The following is a 25,983-nucleotide window of genomic DNA, read 5'->3' as shown; positions in this document are numbered from 1 at the left end:
TGCGGAGGCTGTCGATATTGGATTCAGCGATCGGGATCCCTGTGAATCTGATTTTCAGGTTTGGGGCATGACAGGCTACAACCCATTATGATGTATATTGATGCCCACAGGTCGTAGCCCATTGTGATGTATTTGGGGCCCCAGGATCATGGCCCATGGTGATGTATATTAAGCCCATATGAGCGGCACGTTGTGATATATTTTCGGGTCATGCGTTGAGGACCATTGTGATGTATTTTCGACCCACATGATGAGGCCCATTGTGATGTAGTTTTCGCCCATTTGGTAAGGCCCATTATGATGCATTTTCAGCCCATTTGGTAAGGCCCATTGTGATGCATTTTCGGCCCATTTGGTAAGGCCCATTGTGATGTATTTTCAGCCTATTTGGTAAGGCCCATTGTGATGTATTTTCGGCCCATTTGGTAAGGCCCCTTGTGATGTTTTCCAACCCATTTGGTAAGGCCCATTATGATGTATTTTTGGCCCATTTGGTAAGGCCCATTGCGATGTATTTTCGGCCCATTTGGTAAGGCTAAGTGATGTACTTCCAGCTCATTTGGTAAAGCCCAATAAGATGTATTTTCTGGCAGATATATTGCAGCCCATTTGACATACATGAGGTCCATGAGCGAGGCCCAATGTGATGCATATGTAGCCCATAAGTGAGGCCCATCATGATGTGTGTTAGACCCTTGAGAGAGGCCCATGTTGATATATATTAGTCCTTGTGTGAGGCCATGGACCCACGATGTGTTTGGTTCTAAGTAGGCCACTCCTTGGGAGCAATGTTGGTTGAATGTCCATATTGATGGATAGTGATGGTTAAATGTCCACATTGTGACCTTCCCTTAGGCCTGGTTAGGCCCATTCTCATTATTCTCTAGTGGGTTAACCCAAACAATTGGGGCCCATTGATATTGCTTGGTCCATCATCGGCCGCTCATCATGGACCTCACCTTACATCGAGGCCAATTTTGATCATCGAGGCCGATTCCAATTGTATAGGCTGATTATCGAGGCCGATTCTGATTGTCGGGGCCAATTATTGAGGTTGATTCCGATTGTATAGGCCAATTATCGAGGCCCCGATTGTCAAGGCCGATTATATAGGCCGATTATCGCGGCCGACTCCGATTGTCGAGGTTGATTCCGATTGTCGAGGCCGATTCTAATTGTCAAGGCTGATTCTGATTGTTGAGGCAGATTTCGATTGTCGAGGCTAATTCCAATTGTTGAGGCCGATTCCAATTATCGAGGTTGATTTCGATTATCAAGGCCGAAGCCGATTGTATAGGCCAATTTCGATGCCGATTATCGTTGCCGGTTGTCGATACCGATTATGAGTATGTGATAATCTAACATCATGATACATGCCCATACATATCATTTACATGTTTGTTATGAGATGTGGTTGACCATTGTATATGTCATTGTGCAGGTTATTATGAAACTCCCTGATAGGTGGAGATTGTCTTACATGACGCACGGTATGCACAAGATCGATGCATGACTAGATTGTATGACTCATGCATCTTGCATTATGTGTTGTGATTACTGTATGCCCTAGCGACATCAGGGTCGTAGCCTCCACAAGCATATTGTGGATGGCCAGATGGGACACCGAAAATCTGTTACTAGCATCAGGCCGCCATAAATGGCCCTAGGTGAAAATTCCTAAACCTCTGTGGCCAAGAGACGCTCCAACGTCTAGACCGAGTGGATCACATGAGCGCCTGAGTGCCGAATACCAGTAGGCAGCGTCTCTCATTGTGTCGTGGTCGGTTGGAAGCGGGTGTGACTTATCTGCCCGTTTCGTGTGGAAAAAACTAGGCTGAGTTTGACCAGCTCATAAATGGGTCCGCTATCGACTTGCTTGGTAGGTATTGGCTGACTACTGGCCAGGTGGATAGTGAGGTCTCTTCCACTCACCTGGTTACACGCGATGGGGCGGCAATCTGGTTTAGAGTGTACTAGACCCTGGTGGTGATCCCAGAGATGTACGGTACTGATATGTGGACTTATTGGGTAGAAGTTGTATACTCATTCATTCATTCATTCACTATCCACTCGGGCTGGTGGTACGTAACTGTTTGTTACATGTACCTTCGTAATGGCCAGGATTTCGATTAGGCACGTGACTAACCTAAGATCCAGAGTTTACCACATTGAGTCTGACTATCTAAATTTAGGTATGGGCCTGGTTTGGATAGAAGTTCCTTGTGGAGACCCCATAGCCTGCGATACTACGTACTATCATCCCGACTTCACACTCTAGCTTGGTCATTCCATTAGCATCGCATATTGCATTGCATCCTCAGCACATAACATTTGGTTTACTATGATTCTGCATTGCATAGCTGATCTACATTGCTTCCTTAGTATATGATATTGGTTTATTACGTTTTGCATCACATAGCTTGGATAAGACTAATAATATTTATGGACTTACTAGCATGTTTCCGCGTTACTCTGATATTGTACGATTTATGGATTATCAGTATTTCCGCTTACTTCGATATTTATATGCTTGGCACGTGCATCGCATACACTTACACCACCCTCTAAGCTTTCTATAAGCTTATTCACGATAGATGCATGCAGGTGATGTTACGTTGCAGCAACATTGAGCTTGGAGTGTGCCACGGTCTTCTAGAGCTTTGATTTTCAATATATATATTTTTCTTTCAGCATTGTATTCAACTGTTTATATTAGTGGATATATAATGATGATGTTACTTTTGTGATATGGGTAAACTTGTGGTTATGCTTCTTATGAGATAAATGTACATTGGAAAATCCTCCTTGTAAGATCCCAGGATCAAATTTTGGCATATGAGCGCTATGAGCCGAGAATGGGGTGCTATGAAGGCTATCAGCATTGGATTCGGCAATCGAGAACTTTATGAACCCGGTTTTCGAGTTTGGGGTGTGGCAAAAGGGATGGGTGGAGAGAGAGAGAGAGAGAGAGAGAGAGAGAGTTGACTTAGGAATGAGAGAGAGATGGGTAGGGTATGGGTTGGTACTTAATTTATGATGGGATGTATACTTGATTGATTGATGTGATGGGTTGTAGAGATTCTCTTGAGATTCGTAACGTGCGGCATTTCTTCAAAATATGCGCAGGCCCACAACTCCTGGCCTGGGTGTCGCATCGGCACGCGAGACGCTGCGATGGTGCAGTCGCTAAGGTACAAGTTTCGAGTCGAGCTGACTCAGATCTTTGGGATACGACTCAGGGTCGCGCGTAAATGCCGACTACAGGTCGCGAGTTGTTGGAATTCGACCAAGAGAACTGCGGAAGCCTATGGAACGGTACAGACTAGATTACGGGCCTTACAGGCAATACTGTGAAAGCTCCAACTGGCTTGCACAAACATAAACCGGCTCGGTCGGACTCTCCTGCACTAACGACGTTCGAAGGCCTATAAAACTGGCACGAGGAGAAAGAAAGAACATCCAGAAGACATGTCAAGAGAGAAAGTAAGAGAGAAAGGAGGAGGAAAAACACGTAAAAAGGAGAAGAAAATGGAGGAACCTCAACGCTGGGATCCACCAACAACAAAAAGCCAATTCGAACAAAGAATTCCGGCCAGCGTAGGATCTTTCCTTCCTCTTTCATCCTCTTGATTTTCTTCTTTCAAAACCCTTCAAAGTTAGATAATACATCAATCTCTAACATGCACTCCAGCCAAATTCAAAACAGGCGAATTAGAATAAAAGACTTGTTCAAAATTATATGTTACCTTAGTGAACGATAAAACAACCAAGGTGAGAGTCTTTCCTTTAAGCTTTACGATTCAATTGGTTACATATCTTTTCCCCTGTTTCAAAATTTGTTTACTGTTTATCATCTCCTTATGAATTAGCACTATAGAAATTCACATCATCTAATTATCCTGCATGTAAATATCGTGACAGGAATCCCACTTCTAATGTTCATCAAAATATCATGGATGTAATGCATTTCGGGTAGTGGTCCTCTTGGTTGGCACGTAATCCCGTGGGTTGGTTGGCGTGGTGCACAATCAATGTAAGTAAATTATTATGTGTTACATCACTTCTCGGGATTGGATGTCGCAAATAGTAGCTCCATGAACACATCGTATTACGTAAATCTCCCAATCACGTTGTTGTGTCACCTTAAGATGTTCGCATAAATCCACATTAACGTGGGACACGCTGGCGAATCTCTGTAGTGTGAGAATATAGGGTGAGCCGAATATCTTAAACTACCCTCCACAATGTGACCATGATTATTGAGTATGATGAACCGCATATATTTTGCTATGCATGCATACCATGTAGAATGTTTGCGCATATCAATACCCTTGTATATGTGGAATATGAGATGTATCAGTACCCTTTTGATATCCTTGTGAATCATTTTAATTATTATAAACTTTATAGGAATGACCATCACTATAAGTAGGGTGTTAACCCTCTCCAATCGTACAAATGATGCAAGTGACACACAGATTGAAGACCCAGAGAATCACCTCCCTATGGAAGACTATACTGAATAAACAGGAAAATAGTTTCATGATTTAGTTTTATTTACATTTCCGCTACAACTTGATTATGTAATAAGTTCCCATTTGAGAGAGCATTTGATGATTCATTGAACTTTCCCTTTCTTTTAAATGGAATAATAATTACAGTATGTTTCCTTCTCATGAATTTATACTCGAATATTTGAAGTATGTAAATCCAATAGAAATCACACTATCTCAATGACATGTGAACAAGATTAACATCCAGAATTCCTAGGACGAGCAAAGACTTGGGCCTCGAAATTTTAGGGCGTTACAAATACAGTCCCGTAAGTAGAAAGATTATGCAAAGTATGGTTTTAGATTGTGAAGAACTGACTGGATTGAACAATGACAGAGGTATATAGATCCTAATTGGTGTAAATGAAGAAAAATTAGAGAAATTCCACATATTAGGAGCATCGTCTTATCGTGCACAAGCAAATGTAATTGCGGTAGATCCAATGGTTAACTAAGAAACAGACTTTGAAATAATCAAACATCCATAAATAACTTTGAAACAGATAGAAGAAGGGGGGCAACTAATAGTCGATGCTTTGCGAGAAATAAATTTAGGAACAAAAGAAGAGTCGCGACGCACATTTATAAATGCCAGTCTGTCCGAACAAGAAGCTGATCAATATATTAAACTGTTAAAAGAAAATAAAGATGCGTTCGCTTAGACATATGCAGAAATGCCAGGCATGGAACCATCAACGGTAATGCATTGGTTAAATATCTCCAAAGATAAAAGCCGATTAAACAAGCATAGAGACGATTCCATCCAGATTTAATTCCTCTAATAGAGGAAGAAGTAAACAAGTTGATCAAAGTTGGTGTCATAAGAGAAGTCAAATATCCTAAATGGATATCGAATAATATCCCGGTGAAAAAGAGAAGTGTACAAATCGAAGTATGTGTCGATTTCAGATATTTAAATGAAGCATGTCCAAAAGATGATTTTCTGTTGCCCATAATAAAATTGCTAATCGACAGTATGAAGAAATATGCTGTCATGTTATTTATGGATGGATATGCTGGATATAATTAGCTACGAATGGCTCTTGAAGACGAAAAAGCGACAACATTGAGAACTTCTCTTGGAATTTATGTTATAAAGTTATGCCTTTTGGCCTCAAGAACGCTGGTGCCACATATCAAAAAACAGTGCAGAATATATTTCAAGACATGATGTACAAACATGTGGAATGTTACGTCGACAATTTAGTAGTCAAATCAAACATCCATGAAGAACATCGCGAGCATCTATCTTCGGTATTTCGTCGACTCAGAAAGAAGTAGTTAAAAATGAATATAACAAAATGCTTCTTTGGTGTCTCGTTAGGTAAATTCCTTGGCTTTGTCATCAGGTAAAGAGGAATTGAAATCGACCCTAGAAAGATCAAAGTTATTCAAATGCCGCCACCAAAGACACTAAAAAAACTAAAAAGCTTGCAAGGAAAATTAGCATATATTCAACACTTTATCTCTAATCTGGCCATAAGGTGTTAACTGTTCGCTCATCTGGTGAAAAAAGGATTAGAATTTGTGTGGGATTAAGCATGCCAGAATGCATTCGACTCTATCAAAGAGTTGCTAAAGCAGCCCCAGTATTAACAGCTCCTGTGAAAGGCAAACCTCTCATCTTATATATCTCTGCAGCTGAAAACTCTCTGCAAGCTTTATTGGCTCAAGTGAATGAACAGGGAAAAGAAATTGCACTCTATTATATAAGTTGAACTCTAATAGGTGCGGAATGCAATTATTCGCCCATTGAGAAAGTATGTTTGGCATTGGTGTTTGCAGTGCAGAAATTGAGACATTATTGTCTCTCCCATGATATAATCCTAATCTTGCAAGTCAATCCCATAAAGTTCTTGATGACAAGGCCGATGTTATCAGGAAGACTGGCTAAGTGGATGTTATTACTTTCAAAATATACAATCACTTATGAACTAACAAAAGAAGTTAAAGGACAGGGGTAGATTTCTTAGTTGCTCATCCTGTGTCGGATAGTGAAATAATCACAGACGATTTCCCAAATGAACAATTAATGTTGATTAGATCACTTAATTCGTGGAAAATGTATTTCGATGGCGCTTCTCGAATTTCAGAAACAGGTGTTAAAGTAATATTTATCAGCCCTCAAGGTGATCTGCTACCATATTCCTTCACACTAAGTACAACATGTACCAACAATGAAGCCCAGTATAAAGCCCTCATCATAGGAATGGAGATAGTACAAGAAATGAAGATAAAAACTTTGTAGATATTTGGAGATTCTAAACTGGTAATAAATTAGTTAATAACAGAGTTCGAAATAAGAAAACAAGAGCTTCTACCATATTGCAGACAGGCCCAGCAATTATTGGAACAATTCCACAATGTTGAAATCAAGCATATACCGTGATGTGAGAATGCAAAGGCAGATGCTTTAGCCAACCTAGCTGCGGCTTTATCCTGCCCTGATTGAAATCCTCTCCAAGTAGCGATTGAAGAACGAAGATTTTTACCATCGCCAAAATTCATCGATGAAAATGTTGAAGCACTTCTTGTATCATGTTTGGAGATCACTATAGACGATTGACGCCAACCGTTTATTAATTATCTCAAGTATGATATTCTTCCAGAAGATCCATCACAGACGCTACAAATTAAGTAGAGGTCGAAGAGATTCATTATATGTAATGAAGTTCTATATAAAAGATCTTATAATGAAATGTTATTACGATGCCTGGACATAAAAGAAGCAAGTCAGATATTATAAGAAGCTCATTCAGGTGAATGCAGAGCTTACCAGGTCGATCAAAATTTATTTCATCACGTGCATCGAATGGGGTATTACTGGCCCACAATGTTCAAATATGTTATAGCTTATGCAAAGTGGTGTCATGAATGCCAAGTACATGGCAATATCATACATGTACCCATTGAAGATCATCATCGGTCAATAGCCTCTTGGCCCTTCGCAGCATGGGGACTGAACGTTATCAGTCCTATAAATTTGCCTTCATCTAGAGGGCAACAATACATTCTAGCAGCAATATATTATTTCTCTAAGTGGACTAAAGCAATTACGTTACGAAATGTTAAAAAAAAATTTCATAAATTTCATTCGACATGCAATCATATATCACCATGGCATTTCAAAGAAAATCATCACCGATAATGGCACTCCTTTTAAGAACAGGGGCATGGACGAATTATATCAGAAGTTCGACATTCAGCATTCGTTCTCGATGCCTTATTATCCTCCAACAAATGGATTGGCGGAGGCTTTCAATAAAATAATAGATCTTAAAGAAAACTGTTACAGGGAAGAAACGTGACTGGGATGAAAATTTACAAGAAGCTTTATGGGCTTATTGAACTACTCATCAGATTGCAACAAAAACCACATTGTATTTGCTGGTCTACAGTGTCGAAGCTATCATCCTTATTGAAACGCAGGCCGCGTCACTTAGGGTAGTGGTACATGAATCAATTAAAAATGATGAAAATGCCAAGATAAGGCTAACAGAGCTAGATATGCTCGATGAAAAATGGATAGCAGCCTAATAGAGATTACAACTATATCAGGCAGGAATGTTCGCTGCCTTCGATAAGAAAGTCAAACATCACTCCTTTAAGAAAGGTGATATGGTGTTAACGTTGAAAAGACCCATAGTGGTCATTTACAGAACAAGGGGCAAGTTCGACCTTAAATGGGACGGTACGTACGTAATAATTGAAGTATACTCGAATGGAGCTTATCGAGTCGTAAATCAAAATGGACAAGACATCGAAATACTTGTTAATGCCCGCTTCATTAAAAATTATTATCCTTGAAGATCGAAGAATCTTTGATTATGAAGGTTATCAGGATAATCTGTCCTAATCAAAATGGGGCAAGACATGTAAAATGATGAAAAAAGCCTCAACAGGCAACACCATGCATTCTTCTCCATATACAAATGAAAAAAAAATCGCAAGCATATCAAAGCTCTCTGCATTAAATTGATATTATCGCCAAGCACCGCTTATTATCGCCAATCATCACCAAATTAATACTATTACCAATCGTTACTTATTATCGTTAATCATCGCCAAGCTGATACATGACTCCAGTCATAAATACTCATAAATACTCCAGTCATAAATAATGTCAAATATTTTCATTTACGACAGCGGATAGTGCCCACGAGGCTAACCACACATAAGTCCTATATTATCAGCGGTGGTGATTTATCATTTATGATAATAGAGAGTGCACACAAGGCCAACCACGCATAAGTCCTATATTATCAGTAGTGATGATTTATCATTTACGGCAGTGAAGAGTGCCCATACGGCCAACCACGCATAAGCCCTATATTATTAGCGATGGCGATTTATCATTTACGGTAACAAAAACCACTCATGCAGCCAACTATGCATAAGACCTATATTATCAGCGGTGGCGATTTATCATTTACAGCAGTGGAGAGCGCCCATGAGGCCAACCACGCATAAGCCCAATATTATCAGCGGTGGCGATTTATCATTTATAACAGCGAAGAGCGCCCATGCGGCCTACCATGCATAAGCCCTATATTATCAGCGATGACGATTTATCATTTACGGTAGTGGAGAACCCCCGTACGGCCAACAACGCATAAGCCATATATTATTAGCGGTGGCAATTTATCATTTATAGCAGCGGAGAGCGCCCATGCGGCCAACCAGGTGCAAGCCCTATATTATCAGCAGTGGTAATCTATCATTTACAGTAGTGGAGAGTGCCCATGCTGCCAACCACACATAAGACCTATCATATAAGAAATTCGTCAAATATTATGTGGGCAGCAGTGAAAAGCCAATGGCCCTAAAAAGCCTATGAAGGCAATCACATGCTTAGACCCATACAGGCAATGGAGAGTGCCCACGCGGCCAACCACGCGTAAGACTAATGCCGTCTATGTAGCTTTGACAGTACCATGAGGGATGGTGAGAAATCTTCTCTCTCATGAATGGGTTAGACCTTATAGGCGAAGAAAATACGGGCTACAGCGTGCACTCTTTGGCTTGTTCATAGATAGGTTAACCATGCATAAGACCCTCCAGATTCTTAGCTTGATTTCAGTAGAAACTCATGGGTAAAGGTCCTCTAAATGATCTGCCCCCTTGTCGATGGACTGATGACCTTAGATTTGGTACCCATTAAGGTAGCCTTATGCGCCCCATGAACTCTAGAGATTTACTGCAGCCAACCTTATGCATAAAACCTATCGAGTTCACTGCCTTGGTAGCTTCATTGGGTCCCTTTAATGGATCGTGGTTTGTGCACTCCTCGACTGCGATGGTTCAACAAATTCATAAGAGTTATAGAGACCATTCGCATAAGACCCTAGACTCCAACTACTTAAGAGTCTAAAAAACTGTGATTGCTCCAAGTATTCATGAGCCTAAATTGTGTGTGATGCGCGCCTTAAACACTAACTTGAACTCTAAGATAGTTCCACCAATTGAAGACAAGCACCATATAGAGCATATTAACTGAATATGTTATGTTGTCGTAATTATATCTCCAAGATTTAGTGCAAATAAAAGCGTGCTTAAATAAAACATGAGAGATATCATATGCATAAAATATATGCTTTTGCTAAGGTCCTGATTATCAAAGTATGAGAATTCTAAACCTTATCAATATATTTGATACCATAAAGAATTTATACTTGGAAATCACCATGAAAAGACTATCATAAAATCTCATATATAAATACAGAAAGACTAGTACATGTTTATTGTAAAATATATATTATAATTCCTTGAAAACACCTATTGCAATTATATATTGTTGTAAATCCTTCTTTAATTGTTCTCAAGTAGTAGCATTGACCAATTCAGCTTCAATGACAAGCTTGGCCTGATTAGGAATACCGACTAGCTTCTGCTCCAATGAACCTATAATCGCCTCATTCTTGCAAAGCTCCGACCCTTCAAGAATGATTAGCTGGATATTTTCTTCAATGATGGCTTTAATCTTGCTTGCTTCTAATTCTTCCTCATGCTTCTAGGCTTCAAGGTTAAATATATGCTCTTTCAGTTTGGCTAGTTGCTCATCAATAGCCATTGAAGACTGTTTCAAAGTCCTTAGTCGCTCTTGAAGAGACTTGCGTTCTCTATTATAACCTGAAATCATAGTTGTCGCCTTTGAGACCTTATCCTTGAGAGATAGTAGTTCATTCTGACAATCCAATATCACCGGTGCAACGATTATACTTCGAACCTCATCAAGTTGACATAACAAAGCACAGAAACGAGATAAAGAATTGTATAGTGGAGAAATATTGATCTTGGCCATTCTTGAAACATTATCCAGTACTCCCAAAACAATGTCTAGAGTAAACCATTGTTTCGGCTCTTTGAACATGCAAATAGCCACCGATAAAGCGCCTTTGATCAAGACCAATGCGTAGGGAGGGATCTTATTCAAGGATAAGGTGTCCGAGACAGTGGCAACTGAATTTGAACTCCCAGAACCACTCGAAGATAGATATATATACATGAAAGAAAAGGGAAGTTAGAAAATCTACCGCAAATCTCTCGTGAAATGTGTAAGCTATTGAAATGGAGATATCTTTTAAATATCGGGAATCTGGACATCTCCTGAAAAACTTTTATAGTTGTGGCAAAAATCAAAGGAATTCTCTCAGGGTCAAAGTAGGAAAATTCTTCATATGTAGGGACAAACTCGTCAAGTAAAGATCTTGTGATAGGAAGGCCTGCCATGCGATGAAGATCCCAGAGAGTGACGCTTACTTCACCAATTGGTAAATAAAAGGAGTTTGTTGTTGAAAAGCAATACTTCGGGAATCCTTTATATATCATCGTATCTTTATGAAAAAAGTTCGAAGCCGCTTCAATGGCAGTATACAGATTGATATTAGCAAGAGTTTGTGTATACTTGCACAGAATAACTTTGGCCCATGAATTATAATATAGTCGGTGGGAAAGAAAGCTGCATGTCCTGAATTCGTCATTGGCCCATAAAGAATCTCTATTATGAAAACGTTGCTGAATAGTCTCGAAGTAGTGAGTAGGGTACAAAGAATGGGGGTTATAGCAAGGAATGAGAAATCCTATATACGATATTTGTCCTATCTTCTGTTAAAGCCCCTTCTCTATGAGGAAACCTTCCAAGATCCTTGGCTCTTTAATGACCCAATTTGTAGTAAAAAACAGCTAGTTCTGTGTCATATGATCTGTGGGTTCACTCTGGATCATAGAAAGATGGTGATGAAGATTCATCGAAATGATGACTGTCTCATCTTTATGAGGATTCTTGAACTTTATTACATCCTCTTGAAACCCGATGCTATCCCATACTTTTAGATTACGTTTCTTATTGTGTTCCTTTATTTTATTTTTTTTGTAGAATTTCGTCTTTGCACTTTTACTTCTTCTTCTTTAAAAAATCAGGCGGAGGTGAAGATTCGACAATGGCGGGATGGGTGCTATCAGTACGGAAGTTTGCCGTGAATTTTAGCCAAGTCTCCCAATCGGATTCATGACCTTCTCTTGGTGGTTTTTTGATCTTGCCCATTACTACGGCATTGCAGATCGGGCTGGCAGAGAGGGGGATGCGATTGGAGAAATCGACAACTAGAAGGACTGATTCCTTGAAGAAAGAAGATCGTTCATCGATCATTCAAGTCCTTTTCTGGGGATGATCTTCTGTAGGAGGCGGGGGATTGGAAGATTTAGATCGATTGGAAGAGGTGGATCGTTCTCTTGGAGAAGAACACTCTCTTAGAATGGGCCATTGAAGATTGAAGAAGAAATTCGACAGAGTCTGGGTACTTGACAAAATTCTGCAAAAGGCAGAGCTATTGCACGGAAAACCCGTTGCGTGGCAGTCTTGTTGCACAAGATTCTTATCGCACAAAATGGTTCGTTGCGCGCAAAAAGCTGTTGCACGCTGGAGGCATTGCGGAGAAAGAGTACTATGCGCAGAAGGATATTGCTCTGGAGGGATAAATGATAGAAATGAGGTTGAGTCCCGTTTATATAGATGTCTGAAATCAGGTCAGTTGCAAGGACTCGATAACACAATATCAATATTGATTGGGCGTAACGAGTATGTGAAATTGTTCTTGAAAAGCAGGTTGATCCTCCATTTCATCTAAAAGAGAAGATCAAATGAAGGATCAAAGAGGTATCTGTTAGAGCATAAACTTAAGAGAGAGGAAAATTGAAAGTATTATGACCACCCATTTGACTCATGATTGTGAATGATTATTGCACTAACATATATACTTGAGTCAACCGAATGTTATGACAACCAATTAGTTTGGAGTCCCACTGGGCATGCCTAAAAAAATTGGCCTTTACACAACTGGTGCATAAAAAATATTTGTGACATTCCGGTAGTTGTTAGTCCCACTGGGTGTGCCAAAAAATGTTTGTTGCTTATTTTATTTCTAATTATGTGGCGTGCCAAAATCGATACAGCGGCTCAATCCAAACCGACGAACTTTAACTCCCCAAGCACCAAAATAAGCAGATACGTCCAATATGAACTTATATGACTAGATTTGGAGAAGATCAGTCGCTTACTCAATCAGACAATAATCAGAAGGTGGGGTTCTTCCTTCAAAGATGGGTTACTTTGTGCCTTATTCGAGAAAGGACTTTTAGAATACCAATATAAATGAAACCAAAAAAAAAAAAAAAAAAACTCATAATCAGTCACTAGGAGCAATAACAAGAATGTATCTCTTGAAAGAGTTGCTTGATATTGGATAAAGAACAAATCGAGCAAATGAGTGCATACTTGAATTACAACTAAAGATTATAAATAAGAATTACTACTACTTTTAAGATAAGGTAAGATAAAGTAAATTAATAAGATAATTTTATTTGATTGTTGTGTTTGATTGATTTGATAAGTAGGTTGTTCTTCGTTGAATTTCTGTGTTATTTATAGATTTTTATTTAATCTTATTCCTCATAGCCACAGTAGTTGCATAAAAAGCAAGGGGTAATCAACCTTTATTATTAAAATCCTGGTCACAGAAGTTTTGAAAATATGATATTTGTTTTTCCACACGGTCCCTATTTTTCGGATGTAATGAACAAATTTGATGGAAAACAAACGTTATGGTGAGCCTTACGACTTTTTTAACGGTGAATATCACTGTCCCAACTGCCATGTGGGTTGTGGTCCACTTGCGCTTTTGTTATGAATCATTTTTAACATCACGCTCAAAAATGATCTCGCAGAATCGATGAATGGGGCCATGTAACTTTGATCTCGTTTGAACCGTTCGTGGGACTCGGAGTTGAAGCAGCGTCAGCGCTCGTCTTCCAGGGACACGTACCCACGCCAGCAAAGTTGGCGGTGTGCGGTGTGCGGTACGCTAGCCAATCCGCTTCGTGATTGACATGCACACTTATGACCGGCGAAGGCTATTAAATAGGGATAGCAAACGCACACCATATTGTCCGCGTTTCCCAAAGTAGCTTTCAATGCGGACTTCGTTGTTGCATCTCTCTCCGTTCTTCTCTTAACGGCTAAGCCTCTCTTTCTCCTCGTATATATATGCACCTAACATCTCACCACCATTCTTGTGCTTGTCTTTGATTCTTCTGCTAGCAAAAGAGATGGAGAGATTTTGTGCCTTCCCCTCTTCCTCTTCTTCTTCTTCTTCTTCTTCTTCTTTCTCTTCTTCCTCTGCTTCCTCTTCTTCTTCTTTGGGCATTTGGGCTGAAAGAGGAAGAGAGATGGGTAACTCTTCAGTCTCTTCAATGTTTTGGAAGCTAACATCTGCCATATTCACCTTCTTTTTTGCAATGGGTCAGTCTCTTCTTCTTCTCCCTTCGTTTTTTGTTTCCTATTCTGTATTATATCCTGTTTAGTGGAGTTTATTCGGGTTGGGAACAGAGAATTACATACACAAAGCTTCATTACTGTTAATATCTTTCTATTTATAGACATATGCATGGAATTTTTAATTTTTCAGTACGAAAGTTAATGAGTTTCGGTCGATTTCTGACGTGGGTTTTTGTTATTGTTTGTAATTTTATATGATTTTGATAGTTATGGTATGTTTCCCAAAAACTGCCATAACAACTGCATGCCCAATTATCCCCTGAAATTATGCTACAAAAACTGCAGAAGCATGTCTTGGAATCGTCTTTTAATGAACCAATTCATGTAAAACGCATTTGGGTTTTCTTCTTTCTGTGAACTTGGAAATCATTGAAGCCAGATGTGCCCAACAGGGCATTGGAGTGACCCATCTCCCATTATCATGTACCATGTATGCGACATGAGTCTCATGGTCCATACCATCCATCTGGCTTGCCCAACGACTGTCGATCTTGATGATGACATTGATGGAGTTTCTGTTCACTGAATGTTAACAGTGGCCATTCATTTCCCATTATTATGATTTTTTTTTCCCTTTATCACATTCAAGGTTGGACCCACTGAATGAATGGTCCAAATGTTGTCTGCTAAATCAATGTTTCCGGTAAATGTAAGGGCTGACAGTAATTCCAGTGGCTCTTGCGGTCTAATGTCGCTGCCCCTTTCTTTCTGAATTTTGAAATCTCAGTGATTGGGATTCTTTCTCTCTGTCATCTTTTAGACAGAACCATATAAATGAAAATGTCTTCTTCCAAATGCTTTTCTGTTTTGTGTTTCATAATTTTAGGATATTCATACAAGTATCTAAATATTTGCATATGTTTGTAGTGGGTTCTATTGTTGGAGCCATAACGGGTGCATTAGTAGGCCAGGCCACCGAGAGTGGATTCTTCCGTGGGGCTTCTGTTGGTGCTATTTCTGGAGCTGTTTTCTCAATTGATGTCTTTGAATCAACCCTTTTTCTCTGGCGTTCTGATGAATCTGGGCTTTGCTGTCTCCTGTACATGGTTAGTAACTTGAATATCATTCACTCACTTGCTATGATTGTTCCTTTTTTCCTTTGATTGTATTATCATTCTGTCCATTACTGAATTTGTAGATGGTTTGTGCCAGTTCTAAATTTTTTAGAAGAAAAAAAAAATAAAACATTTGAATCCAATCTATGTGGGTATTCACTCATAATTTAACTTGATTCTTATAGATAGACGTCATTTCAAGTCTTCTGAGTGGACGACTTGTTCGGGAGCAGGTTGGCCCTGTAATGTTCAGTGCCGTACAGGCTCAGGTACCTATACTTCTCTAACTGAAATTAGATCATTGAAACTCCACAACAAGGACCCTGCACTTGTTACAGATCTAGACTGTCCATCAAGCTTGCTCCACCATGTATATACTATGGTCCTACATTCAGGCCAGTGTGGGGTCTGTGGGTCAGCTAGTTTTTACTGCATGCTTTTTGTGTACAGGTGGCCCACCTGTTTACCAGACCAGCCTGGTTTTTGGGACATCACATTCACCATGGGACCCACTTGATGACTGGTCCTAATCTCACATGTAGGGGAGAGGGAGAGGAGGACTAATGATCCCAATCAAATCATTGCAGTGGGATGATGGTTACAATGCTGTTTTGCAGATGAATGCCGTTGAGAGAACCACAGAAGAGGTTTCTGACATTTTCGCCACTGGTGGTACAAAAGGGCTGTCTGGAGATTCAGTCAACAAACTCCCAAAGATGATGATTACAACAAAAAACATTGTCGATGGTTCTGGTGAGGGGATGTGCTGTTCTGTGTGCCTACAGGTTCTCCTTACTCTGCATAACTGATTTCCATTGAACATTATATATGGGGGGCGTTTGGGTGTAGTTCCATTTAGTGATTGGCGTGGCTCCCCTTATGTACTTAAAATGTGATCGGTGTTTGTGGTGGCATGGCTCCCCATTTAGTGATTGGCATGGCTCCCCTTATGTACTTAAAATGTGATCGGTGTTTGTGGTGGAACGGTGTTGAGCAGGCTTCTATTCTCTCCACTTTCGGCACCCTAAATCACAAGCGATTTAAGGGCATATTGTACCCATGCCTACCTTAACATGCAGCACTGTCAACCTGGCACGTTTTGGGGATCTGATCCATATGTAACGTGGGTGACAATGTTCAGATGACCTGGTGCAGAAGTCTGGCCCACTCATCAAGCAGGCCACATGCGCATCTTGGATGTGGGCCACCCATTGCCCCTCCAGATGAGTTGACATGACTGACTTTTGTGCTAGGCCATCGTCATCCTTGAGCCAATCTTCAATCTTATGCACGCTCCAGTTTTCCACCCGTGAGCCAAGTTGCCACGTTTTCTATGTGTTGAGAGGCTGCGTGTGGGGCACGCAGACCTCCTTACTTGACAATGATTGTGGGGACAAAATTCTTGTGCATTTGGGATTTGAGAACACATCCAAAGGTACCTCAAGGAAAAAAAACAAAAAACGAAGAAAATGAAACGCTGTGATCTGATCGCTACAGGCTTATGCTCTTGTTTATTTTTTCAGGACTTTCAGGTTGGGGAGACGGTGCGGAAATTGCCTCACTGTCAGCACATCTTTCATGTACCTTGCATTGATAACTGGCTCATCAGGCATGCTTCTTGCCCACTGTGCAGACAGGATCTCTAGAAAACTCCTATTGTAAATCCTTAACCATTGAGATGTATATGAGGTTGAGATGTACATGACATTGCTGAGGCAGTAGATTGTAAGCTTTCAATTATTCATCTTCTTTCTTACTCCCTTCTTTTGTAACTAATTCTTAGGCATGTGTTGCAATGGAGCTGGTTCTCTCTCTCTTCTGCTGAATATATGTATATATTCATGCTCATTTTTTATTTTTATTTTTTAATTATTTAATGTAAGTTCAATGGAATATGATGATGGTAGGTGGTAAAGGATCCAGTTTTTTTAGCACTAGTTTCTTCTTACATGAATGATATTAATCATGTCAACTAGACTGGCCCTACGATGGATGGACAATGAGATAAACACTCACAACTGGGCCCATTTAACAACTTTGGATGATTAGGTATGGATGGTTAAAGAAGTTGATTGATGATTATTCACACTTGACAGGTAAACACCCTCTGCTCAGATAATTAGATTAGAATCATTGGACTAATGTGATTTTTTGGGGCTTGGACTGCCGTACGAAATTAACCATGGTTCTACAAAACCGCTGACTCAATCAAAATTCAGCCAAGTCAACTTGACTCGGCAAGATTTCAAGCTGGGTAGCTGGAAAACTCGTTCCTGGGTATTGGCTTAATCCCGGGAAGAGTTTCTCCTTCTCCATCCACCTGACCACTTGTTTACTCAAGGCGAGTCAATCGGTTTGGTAGTGTTATTATCAATAAAATGTGAGAGGGAAGAGGGAACCAAAATCACAAACTCTACCATATGGAGAGTAGCACTTACATAGCTTGTTATCCAATGTGTTGTTATCAAATTCTATTGCATAACCCTGACGACTATTCTAAGAATTCGAATCATCCATTAATATTATAGAATTTTTAATTTTTAATTATTAAATATTGAGTCATGATAGGTCGAGTCTTTGAGTAGCGGATGTGACCTGACCTGGCTGAAAATCCAGTCGAGTTGAGTCGTGTTTTTAGGCTTCGAGCGATGAGATGAACAGTAAAACATGCACCACAACTGGCTGAACATCATGTCCAGTTGAGTTTTGAGTTTAAGGGCCTTTGTACTATAACATGAACATACCATGTATGGGATAAGGATGTTTAACAGTGGATCCATCACTTTCTGACATTTTATTCATTCAAATGGAACCCAACATGAGCATTACAGCCAAGAGTCATGACACAGTGTTGCGTGCCCCATGCTTCTCCCACATCCCATCTTAAATGCCACCTCCTTTTAAGTTGAAACATGGAGGCACCCAATACAATACCATGCATGACCCTGGTTTTCTTGCTGCCATAGCTTTTGTATATCAATCGGAGAGGCTTTTAGGGTGTCTTCCATCCAAGGGGATCCCTATCATGCCATGGAAAATGGATCAAATCCTATCTTGGGAAACTCATTGCCCATTGATTTTCTTGGCCTTGAAAATGCATCTGCCTTGTGGAGACTGTTAGTAGAGCTGGTGAAGATAATGCAGCGTGTGTGAGTTATCCAGGGTTCAATCCTCCTTGTTGTGTTACTATTTAAACATTACTAGTTAAAAACAAAATATATATAAAAAAATAAATTCTAAATATCTTAGTTTTAATTATCAATTTTCAAGGAGATCCAGTAATCTAAATATCTGGCCCAAGTAACCTGGCCCTATAGAGCCAGGCTTTTGAGCCTCTCTACGCTTGATTCGAGGGCCGGCCAAATGTCTAGGCTGGACTGGGCATGGGCTAATAATGATGAAGGTGCAGCCCAGTATGTTTCCCTGTCTAACAATTTACTGGGCCTGTATTATATAAGAAGAATGCATGGTTTAAAAGGCATTTGTGAGTGGTTCCCACTGATATACGTCGTTTAAAAGCATTATTGAGTGTGAGGAAATGTTTCAATGATCAAAACCTTTTTATAAGGTACTCTTTGTGGATGGAGGGGATATTCCTTAAAAAAAAATGTGTTTTGTAGGGCTAGAGCAAGGACCAAGAAGGCCTTTTTAGCTCAATTAAAGTGAGAGCCAGGGCTGAGATAACGGCCCTATCCTGGCCCATTGCCAACCCTAACTTGCAGTTAGGTGCCACACACGTGTCGATTTGGCAGACATTAGTGCGGATTGGTTCGCTTGTCAGGTGAAACTCCATTAACAATGTACACAAAACTAGGTGGGTTGGCTCATTACTTTCTTTGGGAGCGTGGATTATGTGCGGCCCCGGCCTCACCCAAGATGGTGCGGCTCTTACTGTTGGGCCCACCTTGATGTATGCATTCTATATCCATGCCGTCGGTTTTTCCAGATCAGCGTATCCAAATCTTAGGTGGACCATTATACAGGAAACACAGCGCCCACCTTAATGTTTCTGCAATGTTTATTTGCCATCCAACCAGCTGATAAGATGAAAGGAAAATAACAAATATCACCTTGATCCCAAAACTTTTGTGACCCATAAGAAGTTTTTAATGGTCAATCACCGCTTTTCATTTGGTATGGTCCACCTGATATTTGGATCTGCTTCAATTTTTTGGGCTTGTACCCTAAAATGAGCCGGAAAAAAGGATGGACGGCTTGGATATAGAATACATACACCAAGGTGGGTCCCACGGTAAGGGCCACGCAGTCTTGGGTGAGGCAAGGGCCACACCTCATCTGCTCGGCTCGGATTGGTTTGAAAAAGTTCAGCTTGGATTGGTTCGAATAGAAATTCAAACTAAACCAAGCCTCGGAGTCAAGCTTGTTTTAAAAAATAAACTAATTAAGCTTGAACTAGGGCAGTACCCCTGGTTCGACTCAAAGCTCGGCTTGATTTAACTCGGTTTGATTGGGCTCATAGATTATATGCACACTCGTTCCTGTGGTGTGATCCACTAGATATCATGTCTTAAAATGATATGTAAAAAGGGATGAATGACGTGGATAACATAGATACATGACGACATAGATAATACATAATGCATAGACATGAATGCACATTATTTCCTATGGTTTGGTCCACTTGAGCTCTGGATATGATTCAATTTTTGATTATGTTCTAAAATGATATGTAAAATTGGATGGACGGCATGGATATACATCTATATGATGGTGGGCTCACAAAGTTTACTCGGTACGCTAAAGTGGGATTCGAATTGGCTAATGACCTCAACGCAAAGCTCTGTGGGCCCCACCATGATATATGTGTTTTATCCATCCGTTCATCAAATTTGTCAACTCATTTTACAATATGAGATTAAAAATAAGAAAGATCCAACTGTGGCATTAGAAGATGCTTTCAGCAAAGGGAGCAATGTCGTTAGCAAGCATTGTAGCTCATTTACACCATGAATAATTGAGGCCATTATAAGTTTTTAAGATTGGTTACATCTAATTTGGGGAAGTAATAGTTATGATTTTGAGGAGAAAGATAAGGACAATCACGAGGGTTAAGGCAATATTCCATATCAAGACGGTTAAGGCAATATTCCTTATGCATTAGTCTCCCTTTACCTGCATTGAGATGTTCCATCCATGTAATTACATTACTTTAGTTATGACCTTATATGATTGAGAACTTTGAGAATCATATATGCTTGTGTTTTAAGTGGTAACTTTTTATTCATTGTTATTGTACTATGGAGAATATTCAACTTTATGTTATTTTTATATTAATATTTTTTAATGTTATTTTGTAGTGTTATTTTTGTATAAAAAAGATTATATTATGTGTATTGTTTATTTAACAATAATAATATTTAAAAAAATGAGTTGACCCCTGTATGAACTTGGATTGGTTTAGCTCGGCTCAGCTCAGATATTTGGACCAAATCAAATCAAGCTCAAGTTTGTATAATCTGGACCAAATCAAGCTCAGACAGTACGGATAATCTTGAAACTCGCTCATGTAAAGCTCAAATAGGGGTGTCTTATAAACAAGCAAAACCAAACTTGGGTCAAACTTAGTTCATCTGGACTCATGTACAGCTCTACCGCTATTACTTTCTCTGCTTGGCGAAACGACCTGATTCGCGTGAAATCTACCTCATCCATGCAATCAGGTGCCCCACCTCTTATTTGCCTGTCCCAAAAGTCAGGCTGATTCAACACTCACACTCGATTAGCCAAACAATAAATTATACCTAAAACGTTTAAATTCACGTGACATGGACCACCTGAAAATTTTGAAACTCTGTGATTTTGGATAATTCTTTGATCTTTATGGGGGCAAATCAGACGAAGGGATTGGATGGCATATAAACACCATAACGTTATGGACCCTAAATAAAATAACGATGGATGTCCCATCCCAACAGCCTCCAGTGCTGTGGCCTTCTGGGTATTGGATCATCGTGATTTCTGAGCCACGGACAGTGTCAATCTTATGAAAATTTCATTGACGTGGCTTTTAGTCGGCGAAAGTAACCTAGTGCGAGGTGTGCCATTGCACAATCAACGTTGAACATGCATATGCACCCACCCACGAAGAACAGCTCGATTGTTGTGCAAGGGCCGCAAATCTGCCATGCCCCATCACAATTCCTGTTCTTATGGTTGATGCATCATCTCTTTTGGTTTATTCCCTTCCGTGCTTTCCTAAAAATGGTTTAGCCCGAATAACAATATAGGAGGATCTGCGATGCATATGGGGTAACATGTCTATATACTCGAGGCTACACCAATCATTTGATTTGGACCACACATTAGAATCAAGGTGCTGGATTTGTATGTTGTTTGACTATTCACAATCCAACAAAAATAAGAGGAAAGATGATCTTCACTTATCAAATGCTACATTTTAGATGGTCACGGTATTAGCAGATTGCTCCAGCATCATGAGTAGAGGTGGGCATTGATTCGAGTCGAATCGAGTTAGGGCTGATCTGACTCGATACGGTTTTGAAATAGGCCTGACTCGAACTCGATCAGACTTGCTTCTGAGTCCAACATGCCTGACCCAATTCAAGTCTGGGCCTGGCCTGGACTAATCCAGACTGAGTCTGACCTGGTCACAAGTACCAAGTCAGATTGAGTCGGCACCGAGTCGAGTCGGGTGCAGTGGGTATCCATGGGTTGAAATCACAAGTCAAAACCTAGATTCACTTGCCTGAACTGTAGCCTCTCCATCAGCTACATGGCATCTTAGTTCTGAAACATCAGATCTGATTTTAATTTTTAAAATATTTTATACAGGTCAAGTTTCAGATTGAGTCGAGTAAGTATCGAGTTGGATTTCGGGTCGAGTTGAGTCGAGTTACTGGGTGACTTGATCTTAACTCGGTTTGAGTTTGGATTGGACGAAGTCAACTTGATTATGATTGACTCACCCACCCAGTTCCAATGGAGCCGGATCTAAACAAGTTAGATGAGTTGAGTTTCCCGAGTTGAGTCATCCTGTGCCCAACTCTATTCATAGGAGAGGAATGCGGTTTTGAGCCTTACCTGGAACCTATGTCGCACTTTGAATCTAATACCTGACACACGCATACCGTGTCCCAAATCCAACGCGTGTCTGGGAATTTTTGAGTTTTTATAATCCAAATACCTGAGTATTTGATTGTAATATCCAAGAGAGAAAAACCACAAGTTTCATCCGCTATACAAAATGTCTACCAACAAAATAAGTATAACGTTCTACATCATTATGTACATCTCAAAACTTAAAAACAAAGCATCGCCAACTAGATCATAAGTCCAGTAAAAAAAATATAATAAGAAAAGCATGAACTAAAAAGTCCAATGAAATATAATAAAAAAAACATGAGCTAAAAAGTCCAATGAATACACCTAACGTATGCGGTGTTCCTACATCACCATGCCATGACTTGTACATATCAGAGTACAGAGGATAACTATATGCAATGCCATCGTAATGCAACATAACTCCATGTGAATAGGGTACAATACAACAAAATACAATGCATGTAGTCATGCCCTCAAGGTGAATATTCCCGTATTTCAGTACAGTTATTTCCTGGAGTAATTTCCAACTGTACGACCCATATATGGGCCATCAACTTTTGAAGCCCACTCGCATTTTACCTCCCGAGAATAAGCCCCAGCTGTACGGCCCCATTTCTCAGGTCCAAAATGCCCCTGCTTTTTCAGCTTAATGAGTGGGGAAAGCTGGGGTACCTTTCACTACGGATTATAACCGTAGCTATAGCCAACCCATAACCTGCCCATTGCAAAAGGGTGGACAGCGAGTCAACTCGCTGTTCCACCTTTGTATTTTTTTTTATTTTTTTTTTACAAGGATAACTTTTTCTCTAATACACACACACACACACATACACACACATATATATATATATATATATATATAAGCATATAAAAAAAAATTCTTTCTTTTTATTCATTTCGTTCTTTATTCATTTAATAAACATATCTCTTAAACCAGAATGAGTTGCTTGACGTACCATATAAGATTTGGGGATAGGAGATGCTACTTTAGCTAACCAACCTACTTATTTTCCAAGATTCCGTCAGGTCGATGGTCAAAAATTCATTTCATTCACTTCATGGCCAATTTTAATCAGTTCGTGGTCGATTTCATTCATTTCATTTCACGTTCAATTCCATGCATTTCACGGTCAATTCCCTTCACTTTCATGGTCAATTCACTTCACTTCACGATCAATTCCATTCATTTCACGGTCAGTTCGCTTCATTTCACGGTCAATTCCACGCATTTCACGGTCAATTCCCTTCACTTCACGGTCATTTCCATGCATTTCATGGTCATTCCCGTCGATTCCGTGTTGATTCACGGTCATTTCCATGCATTTCACGGTCAATTCCCTTCACTTCACGGTCATTTCCATGCATTTCACAGTCAAATCGCTTCACTTTAAGGTCATTTCCATCCATTTCACGGTCATTCCCGTCGATTCTATGTTGATTCACGGTCATTTATACGCATTTCACGGTCAATTCCCTTCACTTCACGGTCATTTCCACGCATTTCACGGTCAATTCGCTTCACTTCACAGTCATTTCCATGCATTTCACGGTCATTCCCGGCAATTCCGTGTTGATTCACGGTCATTTCCATGCATTTCACGTTCAATTCCCTTCACTTCACGGTCAATTCCCTTCACTTCACGGTCATTTCCATGCATTTCACGGTCATTCCCAGCGATTCCATGTTGATTCACGGTCATTTCCACGCATTTCATGGTCAATTACCTTCACTTCACGGTCATTTCCACGCATTTCATAGTTAATTAACTTCACTTCACGGTCATTTCCATGCATTTCACGGTCATTCCCGGCGATTCCGTGTTGATTCACGGTCATTTCCACGCATTTCACTGTCAATTCCCTTCACTTCACGGTCATTTCCATGCATTTCACGGTCAATTTGCTTCACGGTCATTTCCATGAAATTCACGGTCGTTCCCGACGATGCCGTGTTGATTCACGGTCATTTCCATGCATTTCACGGTCAATTCCCTTCACTTCACGGTCATTTCCACGCATTTCACGGTCAATTTACTTCACGGTCATTTCCATGAATTTCACGGTCATTCCCGACGATTCCATGTTGATTCACGGTCATTTTCATGCATTTCACGGTCAATTCCCTGCACTTCATGGTCATTTCCATGCATTTCACGGTCATTCCCGGCAATGCGTGGAAATGACCACAAAGTGAAGGGAATTGACCATGAAATGCGTGGAAATGACTATGAAATGCATGGAAATGACCATGAAGTGAAGTGAATTGACCGTGAAACGCATGGAAATGACTGTGAAGTGAAGGGAATTGACCGTGAAATGCGTGGAAATGACCGTGATTTAACACGGAATCGCTGGGCATGACCGTGAAATACATGGAAATGACCGTGAAGTGAAGCGAATTGACTGTGAAATGCGTGGAAATGACTGTGAAGTGAAGGGAATTGACCATGAAATGCGTGGAAATGACCGTGAATCAACACGGAATCACCGGGAATGACCGTGAAATGCATGGAAATGACCGTGAAGTGAAGCGAATTGATTGTGAAGTGAAGGGAATTGATCGTGAAATGCATGGAATTGACTGTGACGTGAAGGGAATTGACCATGAAATGCGTGGAAATGACCGTGAATCAACACAGAATTGCCGGGAATGACTGTTAAATGCATGGAAATGACCATGAAGTGAAGTGAATTGACCGTGAAATGCATGGAAATGACCGTGAAGTGAAGGGAATTGACCGTGAAATACGTGGAAATGATCGTGAATCAACATGGAATCGCCAGGAATGACCGTTAAATGCATGGAAATGACCGTGAAGTGAAGCGAATTGAACGTGAAATGCATGGAAATGATGTGAAGTGAAGGCAATTGACAGTGAAATGTGTGGAAATGACTGTGAATTAACACGGAATTGCCGAGAATGACCGTGAAATGGATGGAAATGACTGTGAAGTGAAGCGAATTGACCGTGAAATGCATGGAATTGACCGTGAAGTGAAGGGAATTGACCGTGAAATGCGTGGAAATGACCGTGAATCAACACAGAATAGTCGAGAATGACCGTGAAATGCATGGAAATGATCGTGAAGTGAAGCGAATTGACCGTGAAATGCATGGAAATGACCATGAAGTGAAGGGAATTGACCGTGAAATGCGTGGAAATGACCATGAATCAACACGGAATCGTCGGGAATGACCGTGAAATGCATGGAAATGAACGTGAAGTGAAGGGAATTGACTGTGAAGTGAAAGGAATTGATCGTGAAATGCATGGAAATGACCGTGAATCAACACGGAATTGCCGAGAATGACCGTGAAATGCATGGAAATGATCGTGAAGTGAAGTTAATTGACCATGAAATGCGTGGAAATGACTGTGAAGTGAAGGGAATTGACCCTGAAATGCGTGGAAATGACCGTGAAATGCATGGAAATGACTGTGAAGTGAAGCGAATTGAC

The 25,983-nt window shown here is 40.2% G+C and overlaps 1 protein-coding gene across 1 annotated transcript; it reads left to right on the top strand.

The window, feature by feature from the left end:
- The first annotated feature begins 14,019 nt into the window (after nt 1–14,019).
- On the top strand, nt 14,020–17,288 carry LOC131243187 (NEP1-interacting protein-like 1). Its single transcript, XM_058242349.1, has 5 exons — nt 14,020–14,349; nt 15,253–15,431; nt 15,626–15,709; nt 16,058–16,225; nt 16,964–17,288. Exons 1-5 carry the CDS (start codon nt 14,157–14,159, stop codon nt 17,084–17,086), a joined length of 747 nt encoding a protein of 248 aa, XP_058098332.1. The 5' UTR covers nt 14,020–14,156; the 3' UTR covers nt 17,087–17,288.
- The last annotated feature ends 8,695 nt before the right edge of the window (nt 17,289–25,983 follow it).

Source organism: Magnolia sinica, chromosome 4 (genome assembly GCF_029962835.1).
Source record: "Magnolia sinica isolate HGM2019 chromosome 4, MsV1, whole genome shotgun sequence".
NCBI lineage: Eukaryota > Viridiplantae > Streptophyta > Magnoliopsida > Magnoliales > Magnoliaceae > Magnolia > Magnolia sinica.
The sequence above is the reverse complement of the archived record's forward strand: the minus strand, read 5'-3'. Positions and strand labels throughout refer to the sequence as shown.

Coding starts and splice junctions, on each gene's coding strand:
- LOC131243187 (XM_058242349.1), top strand. CDS start 14,157: ATGGAGAGATTTTGTGCCTTCCCCTCTTCCTCTTCTTCTTCTTCTTCT. Junction 15,432..15,625: donor TTTGCTGTCTCCTGTACATG/GTTAGTAACTTG, acceptor TGATTCTTATAG/ATAGACGTCATTTCAAGTCT. Junction 16,226..16,963: donor GCTGTTCTGTGTGCCTACAG/GTTCTCCTTACT, acceptor TTATTTTTTCAG/GACTTTCAGGTTGGGGAGAC.